General features: G+C 35.7%; 1 protein-coding gene across 1 annotated transcript in view; it reads right to left on the bottom strand.

Moving 5' to 3' along the window:
- Positions 1-971: 971 nt before the first annotated feature.
- Positions 972-22,404, bottom strand: part of LOC149546384 (uncharacterized) — a 152,685-nt gene continuing 131,252 nt past the window's right edge. Inside the window, exon 2 of the mRNA XM_089793965.1 lies at positions 972-2,912. Coding sequence (XP_089650091.1) covers positions 972-2,912 — 1,941 coding nt within the window. The remainder of the gene's footprint in view (positions 2,913-22,404) is intronic.

Below are 22,404 nucleotides of genomic sequence, written 5' to 3' on the forward strand. Positions count from 1 at the left end.
ACTTTCTCGTGCGAAACTCGAGACCAATTTTTTTTCTTGCGCGAGAAACAGGGGCTATCTATGCTTGTCGGATGAAAGTTTGGAAGTTGGTTTTGGACACCCTTTTAGTTTTTACACCTTCCTGGTTCAAAACAAATTTCGTAAGGGTTTAAAATATATCATATGAAGATGCGCATTCTGGATTCGATTGTGTGCCATTTTTTTGCATCAACGTTTCGAATCACACTCTGTGATTCATCATCAGGATATGAATAGCTGGAGGAGAAAAAATGATGAGTTGCAGACCACAGTAGAATATAAGAGGGAGAGCCTAGGTGGGAGGAGGAGATGGACACGGAGAACAAAGAGACAAGGTCATAACAATTTTTAATGTAAAATTTTGCTATATTAAATGTGTAAGTAATGAGTTTAAAATAAATAATCTAAAGAGGAAATGAAAAAAGAAGGAGAAAAAATAATAAAAGGGAAGGCAATATCAAAAAGACTTTAAAAAAAAAAAAAATAATAATAATAATAATAATAAATAAATCAATAATAATAATAATAATAATAATAATAATAAAAATAATAAAAATAAAAAATAAATGAATAAAAATAAATTAAGTAATTAAATAATAATAATAATAATAATAATAATAAATACAAAAATTAAAAAAATAAATAAAAAAATAAATAAAAATAAAAATAAAAAAAGGGGAGGAATAACAAAAGAACGAAAGAATAAAAGAGGGAAGTCAAACAAAAGATAAGTTCAAGTGTGTGGGAGGGGAACGAAGAAATGACAGTAAATGAGATGTAGGTTGCAGATAAGAAAATAAAACAAAGAGGGAAAGGAGGGGGAGGGTTCACCACTAAACCCAAACAAAAGCGAAAAAGGAAACAAGCGAAAGAGCAAAAAACCCCAAAGCCAAAGAGGAAAATGGAAAACACAAAAAGGAAGAGGCACCACGGTCGGGAGAAGGGGGGGAAGGCTATTGAAGTTTAGCAAGAAGAGGATGCCAAGAAGCACTGATGCGCCAACCGTCATCACGATTAAGGTTGGAAGGGTGATTGTGTATTTCTATTGCCTCCCTGAGCTTTCTTTTGAAAAAATCATCTTCTCGAGAGAGCACCTGAGTGTTCTCAAGACAAATATGATGTTTAGTTGTGAGGGAGTGCTCCGCGAGGGCAGATTTAAGGGTTCGCTCATGGTTAATGTCAGCGCTGTGCTCTTTGATTCTAGTAATAAATGAGCGACCAGTTTCCCCTATGTAGGGGGCACCGCAAGAGCAAGCGATCTTATAGACCCCCGAGTCGAGAAAGATGTCTCTCCGGTCCTTGAGAGGGGGGTAATGATTTCTCGAAATTTGACAAGGCTTGAAAGAGCAACGAATGCCTCTTTTTAGAAGAATCTTAGAGATTTTGTGGGAAATGCCCCCGATGAAAGGAAGGGACGCACTAGGGACAAAAGGACTGAGGGGAGGTTTAGATAAGGAGAGAAAGCGAGACTTGGCTAGGTTGAAAGATTTGGAGATTTGCTTGTTACTGTACCCATTCCAAATGAAGACTTGGCGAAGGTGTGCCAACTCATCATTAAGGTGATCCTCATCACATATGCGATAAGCTTGCATGGCCAGAGTTTTGAGGATACCCACTTTTTGACTGGGGTGGTGATGGGAGAAAGCATGAAGATAACGATCTGTATGAGTCGATTTGCGATAAACCTTACGAGCTAGTGACCCATCCGACCGCTTGATGAGAAGAATGTCGAGGAAAGGAAGTTGATTGTCAACTTCAATCTCTTTGGTAAAAGAGATGCAATGGACCAAGTTATTAATATGGGCGTGGAATTCTTCTAGCTTGTCAAGGCCATGGGGCCAACAAACATTAGTGTCATCAACATAGCGCTTCCACCACTTAGGTTTAAGAGGGAAGGAGGAAAGGGCAACCTCTTCAAAGTATTCCATATAGAGGTTGGCAATGACGGGGGAAAGAGGTGAGCCCATTGCCACACCATCCACTTGTTCGTAGATAACATCTTGGAAGGAGAAAAAAGTGGATCTTAAGCACATTTCCACAAGGTCAGCAATCTCATTATCAGTTTTCCTTCTGACAATCTCAACGGCATCAGCAATGGGGACCTTAGTGAAGAGTGAGACCACATCAAAGCTAACCAAGATGTCATCCTTGTTAAGCTTTTTGTCTTTGATAAAATCAACAAAGTGGCTAGAGTCTCTAATAAAAGAATTGGTTTTTCCTAAGAGATGGGAAACTAATTTGGCCAGGTGAGAGGCGAGATTATAGGTTGGGGAGCCTATGGTATCCACTATTGGCCTCAAAGGAATGCCCCCTTTGTGAATTTTGGGAACACCATAGATACGAGGTGTTACTTCTTTTGAAGGACAAAGGTGCTTTTTGGTCATCTCATCAAAGGGCGAGGATGACAATGCCAACTTGACATTTTTGAGAATCTTCGAGCATGGGTTACGAGGCAAGATCTTATAGCTGTTGGTATCAGCCAAGAGGTCAAGCATTTTAGTCACATAATCTGACTTGTTAAGAATAACAGTCGCATTGCCCTTATCTGCCTTGGTGATAATAACCTCATTGTTGCTCACTAGATTCTTGATGGCTTTGAGCTCCGAACCTCGGATATTGCACTTGGGTGGTTTGGCATGCCTAAGTGCAACCGCACAATATTGACGGACTTCCTCCGCAATATTCAGAGGGAGAGAACGTACTGACCTTTCGATCTCCGTCACGAAGAGAACATGAGGAATATAATGAGGAGCAATAGCAAAGTTACAGCCTCTTTTGAGAAAATTGTACGCTTGCCTATCGATAGGAGCATCAGAGAGGTTAACTACTAGCTTACTATCCCAATCAAGGACAGAGGGGGAAAAATTGGACACCCTTTTAGTTTTTACACCTTCCTGGTTCAAAACAAATTTCGTAAGGGTTTAAAATATATCGTTTAAGTATAAGTTGACATATATTTAATTCCTTATACTTAAGATATATTTTAGTATATGCGACAAATCGTTTGAGATGGGTTTCAGACCTCTCGGAGATAAGTTATGGATTCTAGGAAATTTTAGGGCTTCAAAAATCCAGACTTAGCCAATTTTTAGGGCTTCAGGATTTTAGGCTTAGCCAAATTTTAAGATTTTGCATTTTACCCCAGCTTGGTGTTTTTTTGATGAGTGGTCATTTCTTGTGCCCTCATCTTGTTGTGGTGGTTGTTGGCTTTTGTTTGGGTGTGTTAGTTGGGTAGTGGCATTCAGAGATTCGTCGGTTGCCAGGATTGCGTTAAAGTCTTCCATTGTGATCTTTGTGATCCCTGTATGATGTTGTCTTGTTCATTCATACTTGTAAAAAAAAAATATCTTGGCTTGATTTGAATCCTTGTTTCCAAGGATCTCTAGGTGGGGCATTACAGTTCCTTTCCTTACATTCCTCTAGAGGTGGAGACAGCTTTACACTAAATACTCATATAAGATTCTTGAAATGGAAATGCTTGACATTTTCACTAAGAATCTCCTACCTAATTTCAAGTATAGAGTCCAACTTCAAGACCCACGCAGCTTCAAAGACATGGTAAGACAAGCTATCTACATAGAGGAATTCATGGTTAAGAAAGGTGAATTCACCCTTCAAAAGGACACAAAACAAGGATCTTCCTCTAGCAAAGACAAATCCAAGTATGTGAGTAAAAACTGAGAAGTTGTACATGATGGAGTTGTTGACAATATAACTCCCAAACCTATTAAAGCAACCTTCAATCTCATAGATAATATCAAACTGTCTAGACATGTTGAGAAACCTCCCCTTGATAATAAGACATCTGGATACAAATCAAGAAACTCATGGGCTACACATTCCAAGAGAGAGTATACACCTTTGGGTGAACTACTAGATGTGGTTTACAAAAAATTATTACAAAACAAACTCATATCTCCATTGGATAACTCTCATCCTTGTAATCTGCAACCTTGACCACCATGGTGGAATGAAGCTGCATTTTGCAAATATCACCAAAACAGGTCACAAAACTAGAAATTGCATTAATTTGTGTCACAAGATCCAAGACTTAATAGAAAATGGTGATACAATTGTGGATGGATACAACAAGAACATAGATCATAAGGCTTTCAAGGAGCCATTCCCTTCTTATGACAAAGGAGAAAGTTCAAAATCAAAACCTAACAACATGGTCAACTACACTTACTCTAATGATGACAACATGATTAACATGGTTGAAATTATTGATGTTGAGTACTATGATGTCATTAACATTAAGGGAAAATAGGATAATGCTAAATCTAAGACACCATTTTTCTTAAAGGGCCCTACTTCAAACAAGTCTAATTACAAATCATCCCAATCTTGTGCTAATGATGTCACATGCTCTCATGCTAAGTTGGTTCTCAAAGGCCCTGTGCCTTCTTCTCCTGAACTAGAACAATGTAAGGATAAAACCCTTGCTGGTCCATTTGGTAATGGTGCAAAACTTATGACTAATGCTATGGCTACTAGCTATTTTATTTTTGATCAGCTATAATGAACTAATGCTCAAATTACAATATTAGATTTACTTAAAATCTTGCCTGCTCATAGGTAGATTCTCGACAAAGCCTTCACCGAGGCAAATGTTCCTCAAGATCTTGATCTTGAGAAATTCTAATCCATGGTAGATCACCTGACCTCACCTTATTACATGTCTTTCTCCAAGGAGGATGATAATTCATTGAGTCACCTGCACAATTAACCTCTACATATTCAGGTCATGATACATCAAAAATGCATCTATCAGGTGCTCATTGATAATGGAGCTACCTTGAATATTGTCTCTATAGCTCTACTTAAACAACTAGACTATTCTGAAGGGTCTATTGATCCTTGTTGCAAGATCACCATCAAAGCATATGATGATGTTGAACAAAAATCCTTAGGTCTTGTGGTGTGGCCTCTTTGCATCAGTCCTATAGAAAAGGATGTTACTTGCTAGGTTCTTTACATTCCCTTGACTTATAATATCTTTCTTGGAAGGTTGTGGATACATGAGATGCATGTTGTGCCATCTACCTATCACCAATGCATTAAATTTCCATTCCATGGCTATGAAGTCACTATTCATACCAGTACTAGCTACACCTGCAATATGCTAAAAATTGTTAAAAACTTTGTACCTACCAATAGAGAATTTGTTGATTATCATGATAGAAAGTTGAAGTAGATTGAATAGTCACTCTAGCTAAAAGAAACTGCAATGGGCAAATATTAGGTAGAACTGGTCCTGTCATTGGCTACTCTTCTTGAGTTTCCTTATCATTATCAGAGACCATCTAAAGTGAAGAAGCCATTTCTGTTGACACCTCAGACCAAATTTAATGGTACTTTCATCAAGGCTATAGTTTCCCTAGAGGATAAGAGTGAAAATAGGGCTATTGTTGTGTGGCTTTACAAAGATAAGATGCCAGTTGATCTCACAAAATAGGCTAGTGAAATCACTCCTAAGAAATATGGGCCTGATCTTAGACTCATGAAGAACTTTAGCTATAAAGGGACTAACCCTATTGGATGCAATAAAAATGGTTTCATAGATCTAGTGAAAGCAATAGCTTGAAGGAATAGAGATAATTTTGGTCTAGGCTTTAAGAAAATCCCCTTTCACTTAGGGATTAACAAATTCATATTGGAACTAGAGAGTTCATCAAAAAATGAGTCACAAGGTGAATTTGATGATCCTCAAGATAATGATGATGATGAGGATCCTTATCCTTATTCTATTTCTCATGATTTGGCTAAATTCTTTGTTGAGCCAGATGACTTTGTACCATGTGTCAATGCTATAGATAGTACCGGTAACTCATTGAAGGACACTACTAATTCACATCATACTCAACCAAAACAAGGAGAGTATAGTCAACCTCTGCATATTGAGTATCTTTGCAAAAATCTAGAGGAAGAAGGAGAGTATGTTCCAATTATTGTTGGAGAGTTCTATAGTCTGTTGCCCTATAGCATGGATTCTAGGGTATATGAATTTGACTCTCTTTTAGAGGCTACTACAAAATTGGGCATCGATCAAGTTGATGTCTATAAAAACCAACTTGAAGTAGGTGAAGTATCTAGGGTTATGTCTAATGAGTCTGATTCAACTAGTCTTCTTGAGTCTTTAGTTGATGATGTTAGTGCTCCTAGGCATTCAAACACACTTACGGATGAAGTCACTCTAGGTCTCAAATTTCTTGTCTAGGCATTCAATGATTATACCATGAACACAATTGAACCCACAACTACTCTTTCACTCAATATCCCAAGCTTATAGACTAGAATTCCAACATACCTAGTGAAGTCCCAACATTCTAGAATGACTATGTTCTTGCCTGCTATCTAAATGATGTCAAACTAGTAACGTCTTCCACCAATGAACAAATCATCAACATGACTGAAGTTGGCATCAAATATTTCATTCATACAATCAAAAAGAAGAAAAATAGAAGGTCTGATGGTGAAAAGCATGTTGTGGTAGTATCGAAACTAAAAAAAAAAAAGTAAAAATAAAAGACATATCCAAGGGTGAAAAACTCTTTGAGGCACCTGTGGATGAGATATTTGATGCTCTTCCAAGTCATTTTCAGGAAAGATCATTAGTGTTGATAAAGCCAACATAGCCAATCAACTTGGGAATAGAGGAACACCCTCACATGATACATCTTGCATAGTCATATCTCTAGATGAAAAAGATGAATTCATTGCATTCTTCTGAGAAAAGAAGATCAAATTTGCGTGGAAATATTCTAACATGCCAGGATTAGACCCTAATCTCATCATGCATCACTTGTCTATTGCACTAGGAATTAAACTAGTTAAACAAAAACTTTAGAAAATGGATCCTCATGTTGCATTTCTCATGAAAGTTAAATTGGAGAAGCTCCTAAAAGTTGGCTTCATATGTGCCATTGATTACACTGAGTGGATATCCAACATTATTCCAGTCTCCAAGCATGACAAATCTATCAGAGTTTGTACAGACTTCCAAGATCTTAATTTAGCATGTCCTAAGGATGATTTTCTACTCCCTAATATTTATATAATAGTGGACATGATGGTAGGACATGAGATGTACTCAATCATGGATGGATTTTTTGGTTATAATCAGTTCAAAATTACACCACAAGATCAAGAAAATATTTCTTTTACTTATGCATGGGCAACCTTCTATTGGAATGTGATGTCATTTGGCTTGAAAAATGTTGGTGCTACATATCATAGAGTAGTCACTACAATTTTCCACAACATGATGCATAAGACCATGGAGGACTACATGGATGATACTTTGGTCAAGAGCATAAAACATAACACTCATCTACAAGATCTAGGACCTATCCTAGATCGTATGGAGAATTTTAGCTTAAGGCTTAATCCTAAGAAATGCACATTTAGCATTACATCAGGAAAACTACTGGGATACATTTTGTCTGCAAAAGGAATTGAGGTGGACCCAAAAAAAATTCAAGTGATCATGGATATGCCTCCACCTCATAATATTAGTCAAATGAGAGGCTTATAGGGAAGAATTCAATCTATTTGTAGGTTTATCTCACAATTGGCAGATAGATCACATCTTTTTACAAAGACTCTACATAAGGGTGTGAAGTACAACTAGAGTTAGGATTGTGAACAGACAATATCTCACTAATCCACCAATCCTGATACCTCCTATCTATGGGAAGCCTTTGATTCTCTACATTTTAGCATCTAAAACATCTCTGGGTATCTTGTTAGCTCAAGAGGATAACAATAACAAGGAAAGATCTATTTACTATCTGAGTCACATGTTGATCTCTTATGAGATGAACTATAGAATCATTGAGAAAGCTTTCTTGGTATTTTTCTTTGTTTCCTAGAAGTTGAGACACCACATGCTCACTCATACTATGTGACTAGTGGCTAAATTTGATCCATTGAAGTACTTACTCAGCAAGGCATCTCTTAGAGGGAGATTAGCTAAGTGAGTCATGATACTAAGTGAGATCAATATTCAGTATGTTGAACAAAAGGCTATTAAGGGACAGCCAATTGCTGATCAGCTGGCAGATGCACTAATGTAGAGTCTTCTCCTGATGAACATTGATTTTCCTAATGAATCAATTCTAATGCTCACACACTAAACATGGGTAATGTTCTTTGATGGTTCCTTCATACAATTGGGATTTGGTGTTGGGATACTTTTCATAACACTATAGAGATATTCACTACCTAAATCATACAAAATTGTGTTTCCTTGCACAAACGATATTGCAGAATATGAGGCTTTGATTAATGGCATGAAGATTATGGTTGAATGGAGAGTGGATCAGTTGAATATCTTAGGGGACTCTTAGCTCATAATCAATTAGGTTAATTATGTATATTAGACAAAGGATGACAAATTACTCCCTTACAAATGCATGGTTGATTACATGAAATATTTTTCTCACATCATCTTCTAGCAAATTCCCCAAGTAGATAACAAAGTGGCCAATGCTATGGCTACTTTGGCTTCTTTACTATAGATGTCAGAGAATGATCTTCAACATAAGTTCCTAGTGGACACATTACTCTACCCTGCGTATGATACCCCTGAATCCAAGATGATCTATTCTATTGTAGGACAAGATTCATCTAGCTACCATCATATTTACTCCTATCTGTATGATCAAACTATTCTTAATGGTCTAACCCAGAATGAAAAGCATCATCTTATCTGCAATGCTTTATGGTATGTCATTATTGCCAATGACTTGTTTAGGAAAGGTCTCAATGGAAAACTCCTTAGGTATCTAGAGTCCAAAGAGTCCAAATGTGCATTAATTGACATTCATGAGGGCATTTGTGGGTTCCAATCAAATGGCTTGATACTAGCTTCCAAACTTATTAGAGCTTGTTAGTATTGGCCAAATATGGAACAAGAGACCATCAAGTACACCAAGTCCTACAACAGTGCCACCTCCACGGGAATCAGATTCATGCTCCAACCAGGGAGCTAATTCCATCTATCACATTATGGCCATTTCAACAATGGGCCTTTGATCTGGTGGGTCAGATTCACCTGTCTTCTTCTAATGGACACAAGTTTATTATTATGGCTATAGACTACTTCATGAAATGGGTAGAGACAATACCTCTCTCAATAGAAAATGGTAAAATTGTAGCTCTATTTATCACAAACTATACCATATGCAGGTATGGTGTACCTTCCTCCATTATTACTAACAATGGGGGATAGTTCAAAAACAAAGAGATCAAGGAATTATGTAAAAGGTTCAAAATCATGCAACACTAGTCTTCTATCTATTACCCCTAGGGTAATGGCCAAGTAGAGGCATCCAACAAGGTGATCCTCAAGATCTTGCATCACATAGTTAGTAAATATGGGAGGAACTGGCACCTTTAGATAAATCCAGCTATATGAGCATACAGAACAAGCATCAGAACCCCAATGGGTACAACACCCTGTGCTTTAGTTTATGGAGTGGATTTTGTGCTGCCAATAGAGGTTGGGATTCCTACTTTCAGCTTCAAGAGCTAATTCTATTAGATGAATGTTAGCAAGTGTCATGTGATCATCTTCGAGCTTATCAGCAATGAATGTCTAGAAGCTACAATAAGAAAGTTAAGCCACATAACTTCCAACCTAGTGATCTCATTCTGAGAGAAAATCCTAAGAATCAGCAACAATGTGTCCAAAAAGGAAAATTTGAACCAAACTAGCTTGATCCTTACATAGTTACTGCAGTGTTTGGATCTAGTTCTTACTAGCTTTCAATAGCCAAGGGAGAGGTGCTCAAGGAGCCTATCAACACTCTCCACCTGAAGTGGTTCTACATCTAATTTAATCTCAAAAGATCAATGTACATATCTAAATGTCCTAAAATATATAAAAATACAAAAAGTCCTAAAAAAAATCATTATCTTGGTGAAAACCTAGCAATAGGCACCTTGGTAATTCCAAACAAATGAAAAAAACTCAAAAATACAAAAAAAGAAAACCAAAACGAGAAAAATACAAAAAAAAAAATTGAGAAACAAAAGAAAAGTGCCATTGATGAAAACTTGGAAATAGGCATCATGGTAGCAAAAAAAGAAAGTTTTGCCAACAAGGTGAAAACCTGGTAAACAGGTGCCTCTTGTTTCCAATGCTCCATCTTGCAGCAGATCTACTGGCTTCCTGTATAGTTGCTTTCATGCTTTCACTTCCTGCTTTAGTTGGCTACCTTTTGCTTATGTATCCACGGATTAAATCTTGCCATAACTCAAGGGCAACACCCTACAATGTCTTAGAATCTCTTTCATGATAGCCACCTGTTGTTTCAATTGTATCTACCTAAAATCATTAGTGTCACTCCTTTTTGATATTCTCCTCATAGAATCTCTTTTGTGATAGTCACCAGTTGTTTCAACTGCATCTTCCTATTGTCATTAGTGTCACCCATTTTCAAGATTCTTTTCATAGAATCTCTACCGCAATAGTCACCTATTGTTTCAACTATGTCTACCTAGTGTCGCTTGTATCACTTTTTGAGATTCCTTTCATGGAAGATCTCTTTTGTGCCAGTCACTAGTCATTTTGGTTATGTCTATCTACTGTCACTCAGTCTACTTAGGTTCTTCACATTGAAGATTCCTTTTTGACTTTAGTCAGTCATTCTAACTGTGTCTGTCTATTGTCATCACCTTACTAAAGAGACTTCTTTCAAATATGTTCTGAATGTTGATACTTGACATCAATCCTATAAAACAAAGACTTGAACTCAAAAAAAAAAAAAATCATGTGGATATATTGAGATCTTCTTTTCTTACTTTTCTTTTTTCTTTCTCATGTCCCCTCGAGCAACTCAATGATGTCCTTATCGACTAGAAAAGTAAGGACTGGGGGCACGATCTTTTCTTTATTTTTTGTTTGTGGCTTATTTCAAATAATCTGAGGCATCCATACAAAAGGGGTTTCCACTATAAGAGCCTCCATCCCTTGTTGGATGGCCATGTGTACCTCAACTCCTTTTAAATGAGTAAATTAGTAAATTTGGTTCTTCTCCTTGTTTTTTGGATTGAACTCTTTATGCCATGGTAATTTCTGATACTTTTCCTACTAAGTGAACATATAGGTCACTATGAGTATGTATGGTGAATGTTTGTCCTAGGTCACTGATGCAAAGGTCATTTCAAATAACATACTTTCTTATTAGTTGGCATAAGAAGGATCTCTTGTGTCTCTGGTGTGTTTACATGCAAGCAACATTCTGGTCATCCTGGCGCTTATGCTTTGATGCTTATGTTAACTTGCTACATTAAAAGGGACATATGTTTTGGTCATTTTGGCTTCTTGTGCCTCAAATGCTTACATTTAATCCTAACATTCATATAACATATGTCCTATTCATATTTCCATGATAGCAATGTTAGTGGGAATTGTATGACATATTGAATTTTTTTCTATGCTCAATGATGATAATTATTGAAGCTTGGTAACTAGACCTAGGGTTTCATCTAGTTTAAGGTTGCATCTAGCATAGGTTTGCATTTCATAAACACATGATTCAATTTCAAATCTACTTCCATCCTTTTTGATGGGGAATTATTGGTCTCTTTCAAGTATCATGATTCTTCATGGCTGCATAACCATTTGGTTCTTTGGTTTGTCCTCTCACGCTCCTCGATAGGATACCTATTACTATCAAGCAAAAACCTGAAACACTACATGAGATGTTAGTCCATTCACATTTACATTTCATCCATAAGACCATAATTCATTTCATCTACACTACATGTACAAGTCAAATAAAATATGCATCCATGTATCACATCATGTTTTGCATCTCATAATCACAAAATAAACATCTCATGTACATCAAAGTAAAACACAGACACTTACAATGATATGTGCACATGACACTCGACTCAATATATATATATATATATATATATATATATCAAAAGAATACATCAATACAAAAATGAGTGCTACTTGAGCACTATTAATAAAAAATGGTACAAAATGGTGCTATCATACCAATCAATACATAGCCAAAATCAAAACTCAGAGGAAAAATATCAAATCTAACTCTATCTAGTACCCTCACCTCCTGTTGGAGGAGGAGGAGGTGGTGGTGGCATATCTAGCCTAGCTGGTGGTCGTGTACCTCTTGACTCTCAAGCATATTGGGAAAATAATAGTACCTACTGAGCCTCATTGGGCACCACTATGGAGTAAACTGCAAAATAATAGGCCACTCAAGCTACTTGTAGTCAAACCTCATCCTGTAACATCTCTACCCTCTACTTAGCCACCTGCACCTGCTCTCGTAGTCTTAAGATCTTGCAATCCCACTCTGCTATCTATTTGTCCCTCATGACCACCTATATCTATAGCTCCTCAAGATGTTAGGAAGCCTATTAGATCCACTCTCTAGCCCTCCTCAATACATCATGGAGCCCAAGAGCAAGTTGATCCTACATCTCCTCATCCAACATCTCTACTTGCTATTCTGCTGGAACCTACTCCTCTATACGCATTATCTTCCCTTGACTATGCTCTGCTATACTATGATTAGCACCTAGAACTAACCCCATGTTTTAGTGGAATTTTTTCTTATTGGACTTGGTGCCTAACCTACTCAGGCGGTCCCTATGTTGGCTATTGCACTAGCTACTGAACCAAACCCTGTATAGGTTCTTGCTGAGGTCCATGTGCTGCCATCCCCAATGGATCTATGAACCGTGAGAAGGGTTGGCTAATAAAATACACCTGGTAGTCAGGTGTCATCCCGACATCTTATATCTCTGGGAGATAGTCCCACTATGATGCAACTAGTTTGCACACATGTATCATAGATCTCTCGGGATCTAACCTTGCTAACCACCCCTAATCCAAATCTCTCACTACTCGAGCATAGAAACAATACTCCTACAAGATGTCTTGGGGCCGCCCATACTATCACCATACCTACATGATGGGGAATCCTTATATAATGTGGGTGGCTTGGCCTAGTAGTGGCTGTGAGGAAAACATCTAGCTAAGCTCCCAAGGAGCATAATCCTAGTCCTCAGACTCTCTCTAGGGCTTCCCTACAATGGATACCAAGTCATCGAGATGTGTCCTCCAGTGCTCAGTCTTACCCAGACCTATCTAGGTAAGCTAACTCCTGTACCTAAATATAAATGGCTTCATCAGCTCATGTGCATCATTAAAAATAGGTCATGTCACTGGTAGGTGCTCTCATGCCTAGATCTATAAAACATAAACACCGAGGACCATGCTCCTCTACTTGTGATAAACTATCTCATGCATCTCATGGTACATATGGGCAAGCATGCATTTTCCCCACCCAAACTTCTCTGGGGCATCAAGAATCCTCTACAACATCACACCCCACCTGCACTCTAGTTTGTGTTGCCCTTTGTTAGGTACCAGGAAGAAACTGATGAAAATGGCCAAAACTAAGGCCAACCTGTGAGTAGTCCCATATGTGTGGATAAGCTCATCCCATATAATGGCTCACCCTATCACCAAATCTCTATGAAATAATGTCCTTAATGCCTCTATGCCTACTCTGGGCACTATGTCATAAACTACTTGCAAACCATGGAAGGGAATCCACAATATCGAGTAGATATCCTCTGGTGTAATAGTCATCTCCCCCTATGGAAGATGAAAGGTGTTCATCTCCAAATGGAAATTCTCCACCAAGGTAGTCAATAGGCCATGATTCACCAACACTATTGGGATCTAGCATAGAGATGCTAATCCTAATCTATCAATATGTGCCATATCTCCATCATCAGGACTTCATAATAGAGCTATGTAAGGTGGAAAATGTGACCTGAACACAATGTCATTGAAGATAACCTACACACACAAGCAGAAACAACATGGAAATAGTTAGTACCCGCTTGACAAGTTAAAAAAATGACAAAAAAAATGCAAACTTTTGATGAAACATCATAAATGCAATTTTCAAATTTGATCCCCAAGCTAGAATTTTTCACAAAAATTCATTTTCTCACGTGAGATCTTACATCTTCATGTGAGAAAGAAAGTCCTTGCATGAGAAATGGTGAGACTATGAGCGAAATGTGCCCAAAATTGTACACATCTCATGTAAGAGGTGGGTATCTCCCACACAAGATTCTCCACCAGAGTGCATGAAGAAACACCAGGCTGGTGGATCTTTGCACAAAGAAAGATTGGGTTCATGCAAGGAAAGAAACCCCTGTGTGAGAACTGACAGACCTAATTTTAAAACATGCTAAAAATGTTTAAAAACATCTTGAAATGCATGAAAAATTAAATATGGAGCAAGGTTATCGATTGCTCACTGGAGGTCCATAGCCCATCGGCCAACTATGTCATTAGGAGCACTCAAAACAATGCATCCGCATAAGAATTGCCATCTTCCTCTTAGAGCTCACTTCACTAAAGACAAAATCACAAATAATTTGAAATTGGTCCTTTTGGGCCCTTATATACATTTCGACCTAATTTTTCAAAGTGCTCTGATTTGCACAAAAATCACCCCCTAGCTAATTTGACTGCTCTAAATCCACTTTTGAGATCAAATTCAAAATCTAACACACTTTAGTAGCTCAAAATCACATTTTAAAATTTTGGGACCAATGCGATCGAACGCTTGTGCAATAAATTTTTTTTGATATTTTGGGATTTTTGGAATCTTTTCAACTCAAAATTCTTCATGCTTCCAAAATTTAATTTTGAAAAAGTCAACTCAAGTCAACTAGGGTCAAATTTGGTCACCTTTTGGTCAAACTTGGTCTCCTAGACCTCGAAATCATGCTTAATTGACTCTAAAATTTCTTTTGATCATTTTGATCTCTTCTCTATTCTATTGAATCTCAATTTTTTTCTATATCTCTCAACATACTGCTCTATATCATATTTTTGGTGTGTCATCTTTTGATTTCGCTCCCAAGGAAGCAAGATGATTGCATCATTGAACTTGAATTTCAAATCAATATGAATCTTCATTGCTTGGGACATCTTGTTCTCATCTAATGTCATCATTACTCGGGGCATCACATCACTTGGGGCATCTTATTCCCCTCTTTCTGGTATCTATGTCACCTGACTCATCTTTCAATCAATTGATCACATCTTATAACATTTCTAGTTAGAGTTTGATGAACAGGTATTGGGACAATCTAAACCTCAACTTATAAGGATCAAGCCTCATTCTAGGGATGATTCTATGACTCATAATTGGATCTTGTTATCTTTTATCAATTTAGGTATCTAGGTGTTCTATTTGGTTCCCTTAAAGTTAAGCTATGTTCTGAAGATAATCTTTAAAAGCTTATTTATCTTACATATCTAGGTGTTCTATCTGGATCTTTAAAGGTTAAGCATCATTCTAAAGAAAACCTTTAAATTTTTTATCAATCTAGGTATCTAGCTGTTCTACTTGGATTCCTTAAGGTTAAGCTTCATTCTGCAGATAATCTTTAAAAGCTTATTCATCTTGGGTATCTAGGTGTTCTACTTAGATCCCTTAAGGTTAAGCTCCATTTTGGAGATAATCTTTAAAAGCTTATTCGCATTGGGTATCTAGGTGTTCTATCTGGATCCTTAAAGGTTAAGCTTCATTTTGAAGAAAAGCTTTAAAATACTTATCAATGTAGTTATCTAGGTGTTCTACTTGGATCCGTTAAGGTTAAGCTCTGGTCTGCAGATAATCTTTAAAAGCTTATTCATCTTGGGTATCTAGGTGTTCTATGTAGATCCTTAAAGGTTAAGCTTCATTCTGAAGAAAAAAATTAATAGTCTTATCAATTTAGGTATCTAGATGTTCTACTTGGATTCCTTAAGATTAAGTTTCATTCTGGAGATAGTCTTTAAAAGCTTATCAATTTGTCTTAATAGAATCAATGTCGAAACCAATTTTATTTCTTGATCTACACACCATGATTTTTTATTTTCTTTGAACCAAATGTGTTGCTTGCACATTCGTTCAAAGAGGGGCAAAATGTAATACCCCAAAATTGGCTCATTACCATGACAACCAATTCTAGTCTATTTTGATCAATTCTAAAGTCCTATTTCAGTAGGAAATTCTCATCTTGATTTATGTTACTTGACTTAATTATCAAATGCAAAAAACCCTAATCCTCATTAATCATGCTACTTATTTAATACCTAAAGTATTGACTCATATTAGCCAAAAACCTATTGATTAAGATTTAATTTCATTTGAAGTGTTTGTACTTTAATTAAATTAGGTTATCTCCTAAGGTTAATGTACAAAGGAATTAAATGTATTTAATTTAATAATGCTTTCATTTTAATTAATTAAATGAAAATTATTCAATTAAATGGAAAAGGCATTTATGAGCTCATATCTCATTCAATGAAATTAAATAACTTTCCCAAATTCTATTCTTCAGTTTAGAATTGGAAATTCTAAGTTATGTAATTCTCAAATTAGAATTGACTTAATTCATTCCCACTCACACTAAACTGAATTTCAGTTAACTATTCTTTGCACTCAGGATCTGAGTCAATTAACTACACCTATATTGGGAATCTTCCACTTTGACTGAATCTTAGCTCCAATCCTGACCATCAATCTGACTTGATCTCAACCATTGATGGATTCCAAGAATTCTATTTAAAAGACTCCTAATTCCTCGTTATGAAGTTTGGAATTTGATATATTGAATTGTTGTTGAAATAATCAAGCATTCTAGCTTTCATATTTTCTTAAATACTTTAATATCATTTTAGAATAAGAATGTATACGTTTAGCTTAACATCATTTATTTCTTAGATTAGTACTTGCATTTTCATGTAGATTAACTACATACTCATAATTTTCATTTAAGCCCTTCATTCTAGAAAGGTATGGTTGCCTGCATCTCGATTCTAAGAGCACAAGAGGCAAAATCCTTCTAGTTAGAAGGCAACAGGTCACACTATTGGGTGTCTTCAATCAACAACTCCATGTTTATCCTAGGATGACTCTGTAGGTAATGACCATGTTGAAATGTGTGTGTGTGAAGCATAGGCCACATTTTGCATATATAGTTAGATAAAGTGTTGATCAATTCAATCAATATGGTACTCAGCTAAACAGGGGTAAAGATTGGTTGGGTATATGGTGTTGTAATGGTTTCCACAACTAACTTAGTAGAAGCAGGGTAAACTTGAAGAAACCCTCTCCTCAAAAAATATAAATTATTGGTGAATCTTTCATTATTTTGAAAAATCAAATCATCTTTATCATTGAAGCTCTCAATTTTTTTATTTTAAATATTATTTATTGGTGACTATTTTGGAATCATATTTTTTTAGTAGAAAATATTGGTGAATCTCAATAATAATAGGAAGTTTGCTAATCATCATGGAATATTGAAAATCAAAATTTAACATGTTTTATCTCATGAAAATTACGAGGATAATTACATTATATTTTAAATCAATAGTGAGAGCTAAATATTGGTAATATATCCCTAAAGTAACTAATAATTATGATAATTATTGGTGAATTAATTTTAATTTCTTCGATAATATATAATATTTAGGTGAATCAAATCTAATCATGTATCGAATATTCTAGCAAATATTTGAGTTTAAATTTTTTAATAAAATAAATTATTGAGTGATTTTAAATATTTTAGAACTAAATTTAATAAAAATGTGGCAATTTAGGTTGCACTAAATCTTAAATTATTAGCCAAATTACTAGCGAAAAATTTCTAAAATTCATAAAATAATGAATATTCACCACTAAAAAACACCCTAAGAAGAAGCTTTCTCTAAGCTTGATGGCATTGAAGCTTTTCTTGAAGAGTGAGGAAATGAGGCCATAACTATTGCGGCAATCTTCTCTAAGTTGGTCTCCTCAATACTCTGAATCTTAGGGTGATTCTCCTTGGTAGCTTTCTATTCTTACTCCTCATCATCCATATTTACATCAACTATTTCTATATCTTCTTCATCATTATTTTCATTTTCTTCCTCATCATCTTCATCATCTATATCACTAACATTCAACAACAAATTAGTATGTTGATGAAGTTTGTAGATATTCTTCCATGTAGTTGTAGTTGTCTTCACCACCTGTTCAATGTCATTAACCAATATCATGCAAGTGTGGAATTTTAGAGTGAGTTTTTCCTCATTTTTCTTCATAGATTCTTTCACCTCTTTATTAGTAAGAATCAGCATGAGCTACCTTAGAGTCTATTCAAATATATATTTTGTATTTTTCCTAGCATTTTCCCATCTAGGCTTGAATCTTTCCATAAGGTCATTGGTAACTTGTTGTGCAAGTTGATCAAGTGAGTATTTCCATCTACCCATTTTTGACATAATCATGTCTTCAACTTGCTTCCTCTCATTCGCATTCCTAGTTTCATATCTGAGAGATTTGAAGTTTTCCATGCTAGCTCCTCTATCAATCTCTTTTATTTTTTCTTGAAATTCAAGTGGAGGCCTTTTGAAAATAATATCATCTTCATTTTCTTCACCTAATTTCTATTTCTTTATTGATCTAGATGCTCTTCTTTTGAATATTGTAGTAGATGACTTGGTAGGTCCGGTTGTGATAACGGTTAACCTTATCCTTTTTCTTGATTGGCTCTTCTTCTTCAAATTTTGTTTCTTCTATCTCATCTTCTACATCATGTTCTTCCACATCATCTCCTTTTCCTTCTATCAACAGGAGAGTAGAACTTGCTTGCCTTGGTTTTCCTATCCTCTTCTTTCCTTTGTTGACTACTTGAGGAAGCTTAATTTTAAGTTATATTCTAGCTTTAGCTTCATCAAAAGTGCCAAAATATGTGGCCTTGGGATCCACTGGTTCATTCAACAGTGCTTCAATGATATCCCTAGTATCATCAATGTTAGCCTCATAGCTTAGAGGCTTAATCCACACCACTCTAGGTTTGAGTGCTTAAATGTACACTTTGTCACAATCTACCATGACAAAAACATCATCCTTGTAATCTTCTATAATTTTCTTAGGGATTCAAAATCTTCTATTACTCTTTTGCTTGGATGAATCAAAGTAATTTTCTACGATACTGATAAAATTCTCACCCATCTCTACTATATATTCATTAATCTAATATAGTATGGGTACATCTTTTCTCCATATGACTAAACCTTTTGAAGGAAAAAAAATTTCACAAACACAAATAAACAAGTCAAGAATGAACCAAACTTACATGAGTTATTCTTTGAAGTCCTAATGCTCTCCATGTTCTGGTTGAATTGATTCATCATTAGCTCAGCAAGGTCGAAGGACATGTTGTTCTTCACCACCTTGAGAACCAGATCAACTACATTACATAACACATTGTTAAGATGACTGGAGCTATAGATCTTTAGAGCTATCAAATGAATTCCAAATTTTAGGTTCATGTTATTCTCACTATTGATCTTCATTCCTCTTCCATCCCACTTGGCAAGATTTTTTCTATCCAATTCTACCTAACTTAGGGTTTTGCTAGTCTTTGCCTTGTTCAACATTGGGAGCCTTGTGATTTGATGAATTATTTTCTTTGTTATTTGAATAGGTTGCTCCAACCATAGCTACGCATTGTGTACATGGCTAAGTATAAACCTTATCCATTTTATTTAAAATTCTCAAGGCATATGCAGAATGTGTGTTAAACCCTTGGTTTCCAAATGTTGATACTCAGGCTTCAACGCATCATTCACACCTAACTTTTATAGTGTCTCATCCATCTCTAGGATTCCAATATCTTGTATCAAATAGTGAAAATTTAAACAAATATCGTTAACAAGTAATACCTTTGGTGGAATCTATGACTGAGCTATGGTTGCATCAAGTGCTTCTACAATTACCGGACTCAACTTCAAGTTGAGTGCCTTCCAATTGACTCCTCTAACCAACATCTTGGATGCTTTCTTATTTTTATTGTTGGGGGACAAAATTCTTAGTAGGGTTTATGGAGATACAAAAATATTCAAAAAAAAATGTACAGATCACTTCGAAGCACAAAAATCACCCTTTTCAAATAGCTCTTCAAAAATTTACAGTGATAAATGAATTTGATTCCCTTCCTTTTAACAAATTTTCACTTTCCAATCACCATAAATGCCTGGTATGATCACTTATTCGATGATAGATTCTCTTCCACTTGGTTTGACCTTAGTGCTTGGTAGAGTCCTTCATATCTTAGTGTCCACATAGTGTTTTCGTGTATCCTGACCTTGCTTGGTAAGGTCTTGCAATCTGACCTAGCTCAATATGGTCTAGATTTTCCTTAGACACTTGGTGATCCCTGTACATCTTGAATGTTGATATGGATTTTTATTTCTAGCTGGTTGTAACTTATGTAAGATGGATGCTTCAGAGTCTTAGTTCTAGTCATCCCTATGGGAGATTAAGTAAAAATTCTTGAGTCACCTAGTTTGAACTTGTATTGTCAGAAGATTTTGAAATCTAGTGCTACCTTGTTTTCTTTTTAATGTTGTTGTCTTTGGATTTCTTTTCATCTTCAATTATTCCAATGTTCATACAATTCTTGGCAAGATGTCCAAGTTTTTAACAAATAAAACATCTTATATTGGTGTCTCTTGTCCTCATGTATGTTTCACACAATTTTCTTTAGTGTGCCCAAATTCCCCATAGTAGTAGCATCTACAGCATTTGTTGTAGTCCCAACCAAATATAGCTTTCACAATCTATTATTTTGGGTTCATTATCTTGGTTTTACATTTAGAAGATATGTGCCCATGCTTCTTACATTTGTTACATTTGCCTTCAAATTTTCTCTTCGCATTCATTAGCTCTATGACCATGCTTATTGCAATTGTAACACTTTCTATTGAATTTTTCTTTACCATTACTCCAACATTTGTTTGATGTATGATCTAACTTACCATAGTGATTTCAAGTAGGCCTTTTATTCTTTTGAGCTCCTTGCTTGGGTGATTCACCTTCTTCTATGTATCCTATTCATGATTTACCTTTCTATCTATATTGGCTTTTCTCATTCAATTGATTCATGTATGCTTGAGGTTTCATCATCCTCTCATTTGTTTTATTTTTAGCATTTAGATAATTTTGTAATCTTTCATCTCTGATCTTAGATTCATGATTTCTTCATTTGCATTAGTAATTTGATCAATCATTTCTACCTGTTGAAGGGATAGATGTTGAATTTCATTATTCATTCCTTCTATCTCTTCTTTGGCCTTGTCTTTTTCTTCCATGACTTCACAAAATCTTACTGGCTGAATTTCTTGTTCTCTTTTCAGCTTTCTAACTTCTTGAAAATTACATTTTTTCTAATAGGTCTTTGATTGCATCATTAACTTCATCTAAATTTATTTTTGGATAAATATCTTCAATTATTTCTTTAGTCTAGAATTTGTCATTTTTTTGTACTACAAGATCTTCTCTTCTTTTCAAAGATTGAGAGATTTTCTCCTTTGCTTTCTTAAGTTTCCCAATAGCCAATTCCAAATCCATTTTTTCATTGTCAATAGCTTTATCTAGCTTGAATACCTCCATTGCCTTTGATCTTTACTTAAGCTGTAAAATTTCTTCTTTGAGAACCACAAAGCTCTAAGACCAATTGTTGGAAATATAGGATAGGATAGGTTATTGAGAGGGAAGGGGTGAATTAGGAACCAATAAAACTTATTCTTATTTTATCAATTGATCCTTCATATATATTCTTATCTAATTGCATGCATGAAAAACTAAAAGCATTAAAACATTCATAAAACTTTTGTTAGTGTAAATTATTATTTATTATTACACTTTTCTTAAGTTTACTTAGGTTAAATGCATTTTCATATAGAAACCTAGGAGTATGCATAGTTATATGAGTTTTCTTGATGACAACATAGGAGTTTGCATATTCAACTAAGTTGTCATGTAGACAACATAGTTGTTTGCACTCTAATTAAGCACATAGTGTCTACAACATCTCTAGATGAGATACACCTTGTCATACTTATCCTCTCATCATCGCACTAGCTTCCATGCTTAATGGTGGATAATCCACCTCTGTTGGATGTGTGCTTAGTTGTGAGGCTTATCACTTTGCTAACTCCTAGTCATTCTAAATGCCTTTATATATAGGCACTTCTAGTGTGTATTGTATAGGTAACATTCTCATCATTGTTATGTTGATTATACTTTGGTCCATTTTTGTTCTAGTGGTTGAGCCTCTTGATCTTGGTGTTATTTTTTCGTAGGAAAAATCTTACATGGTATCAGAACTAAGGGAGATTCTCTTCACATATCCATTAGAGACCTTGTTGCTTCACCTCTTAAAGGGACCTGATTTAGGTCTAGAGTATCTACAGCCATTGGAAGCATCTAGAGCCAAAGTAGAGCTCACCATTGCATCCAAAGCATCAATTCAATGAAATTTGACTATAGA

The sequence above is a fragment of the Cupressus sempervirens genome, chromosome 7, assembly GCF_028749045.1.
Source record: "Cupressus sempervirens isolate cs-2001-9-10 chromosome 7, ASM2874904v1, whole genome shotgun sequence".
Taxonomy (NCBI): Eukaryota; Viridiplantae; Streptophyta; class Pinopsida; order Cupressales; family Cupressaceae; genus Cupressus; species Cupressus sempervirens.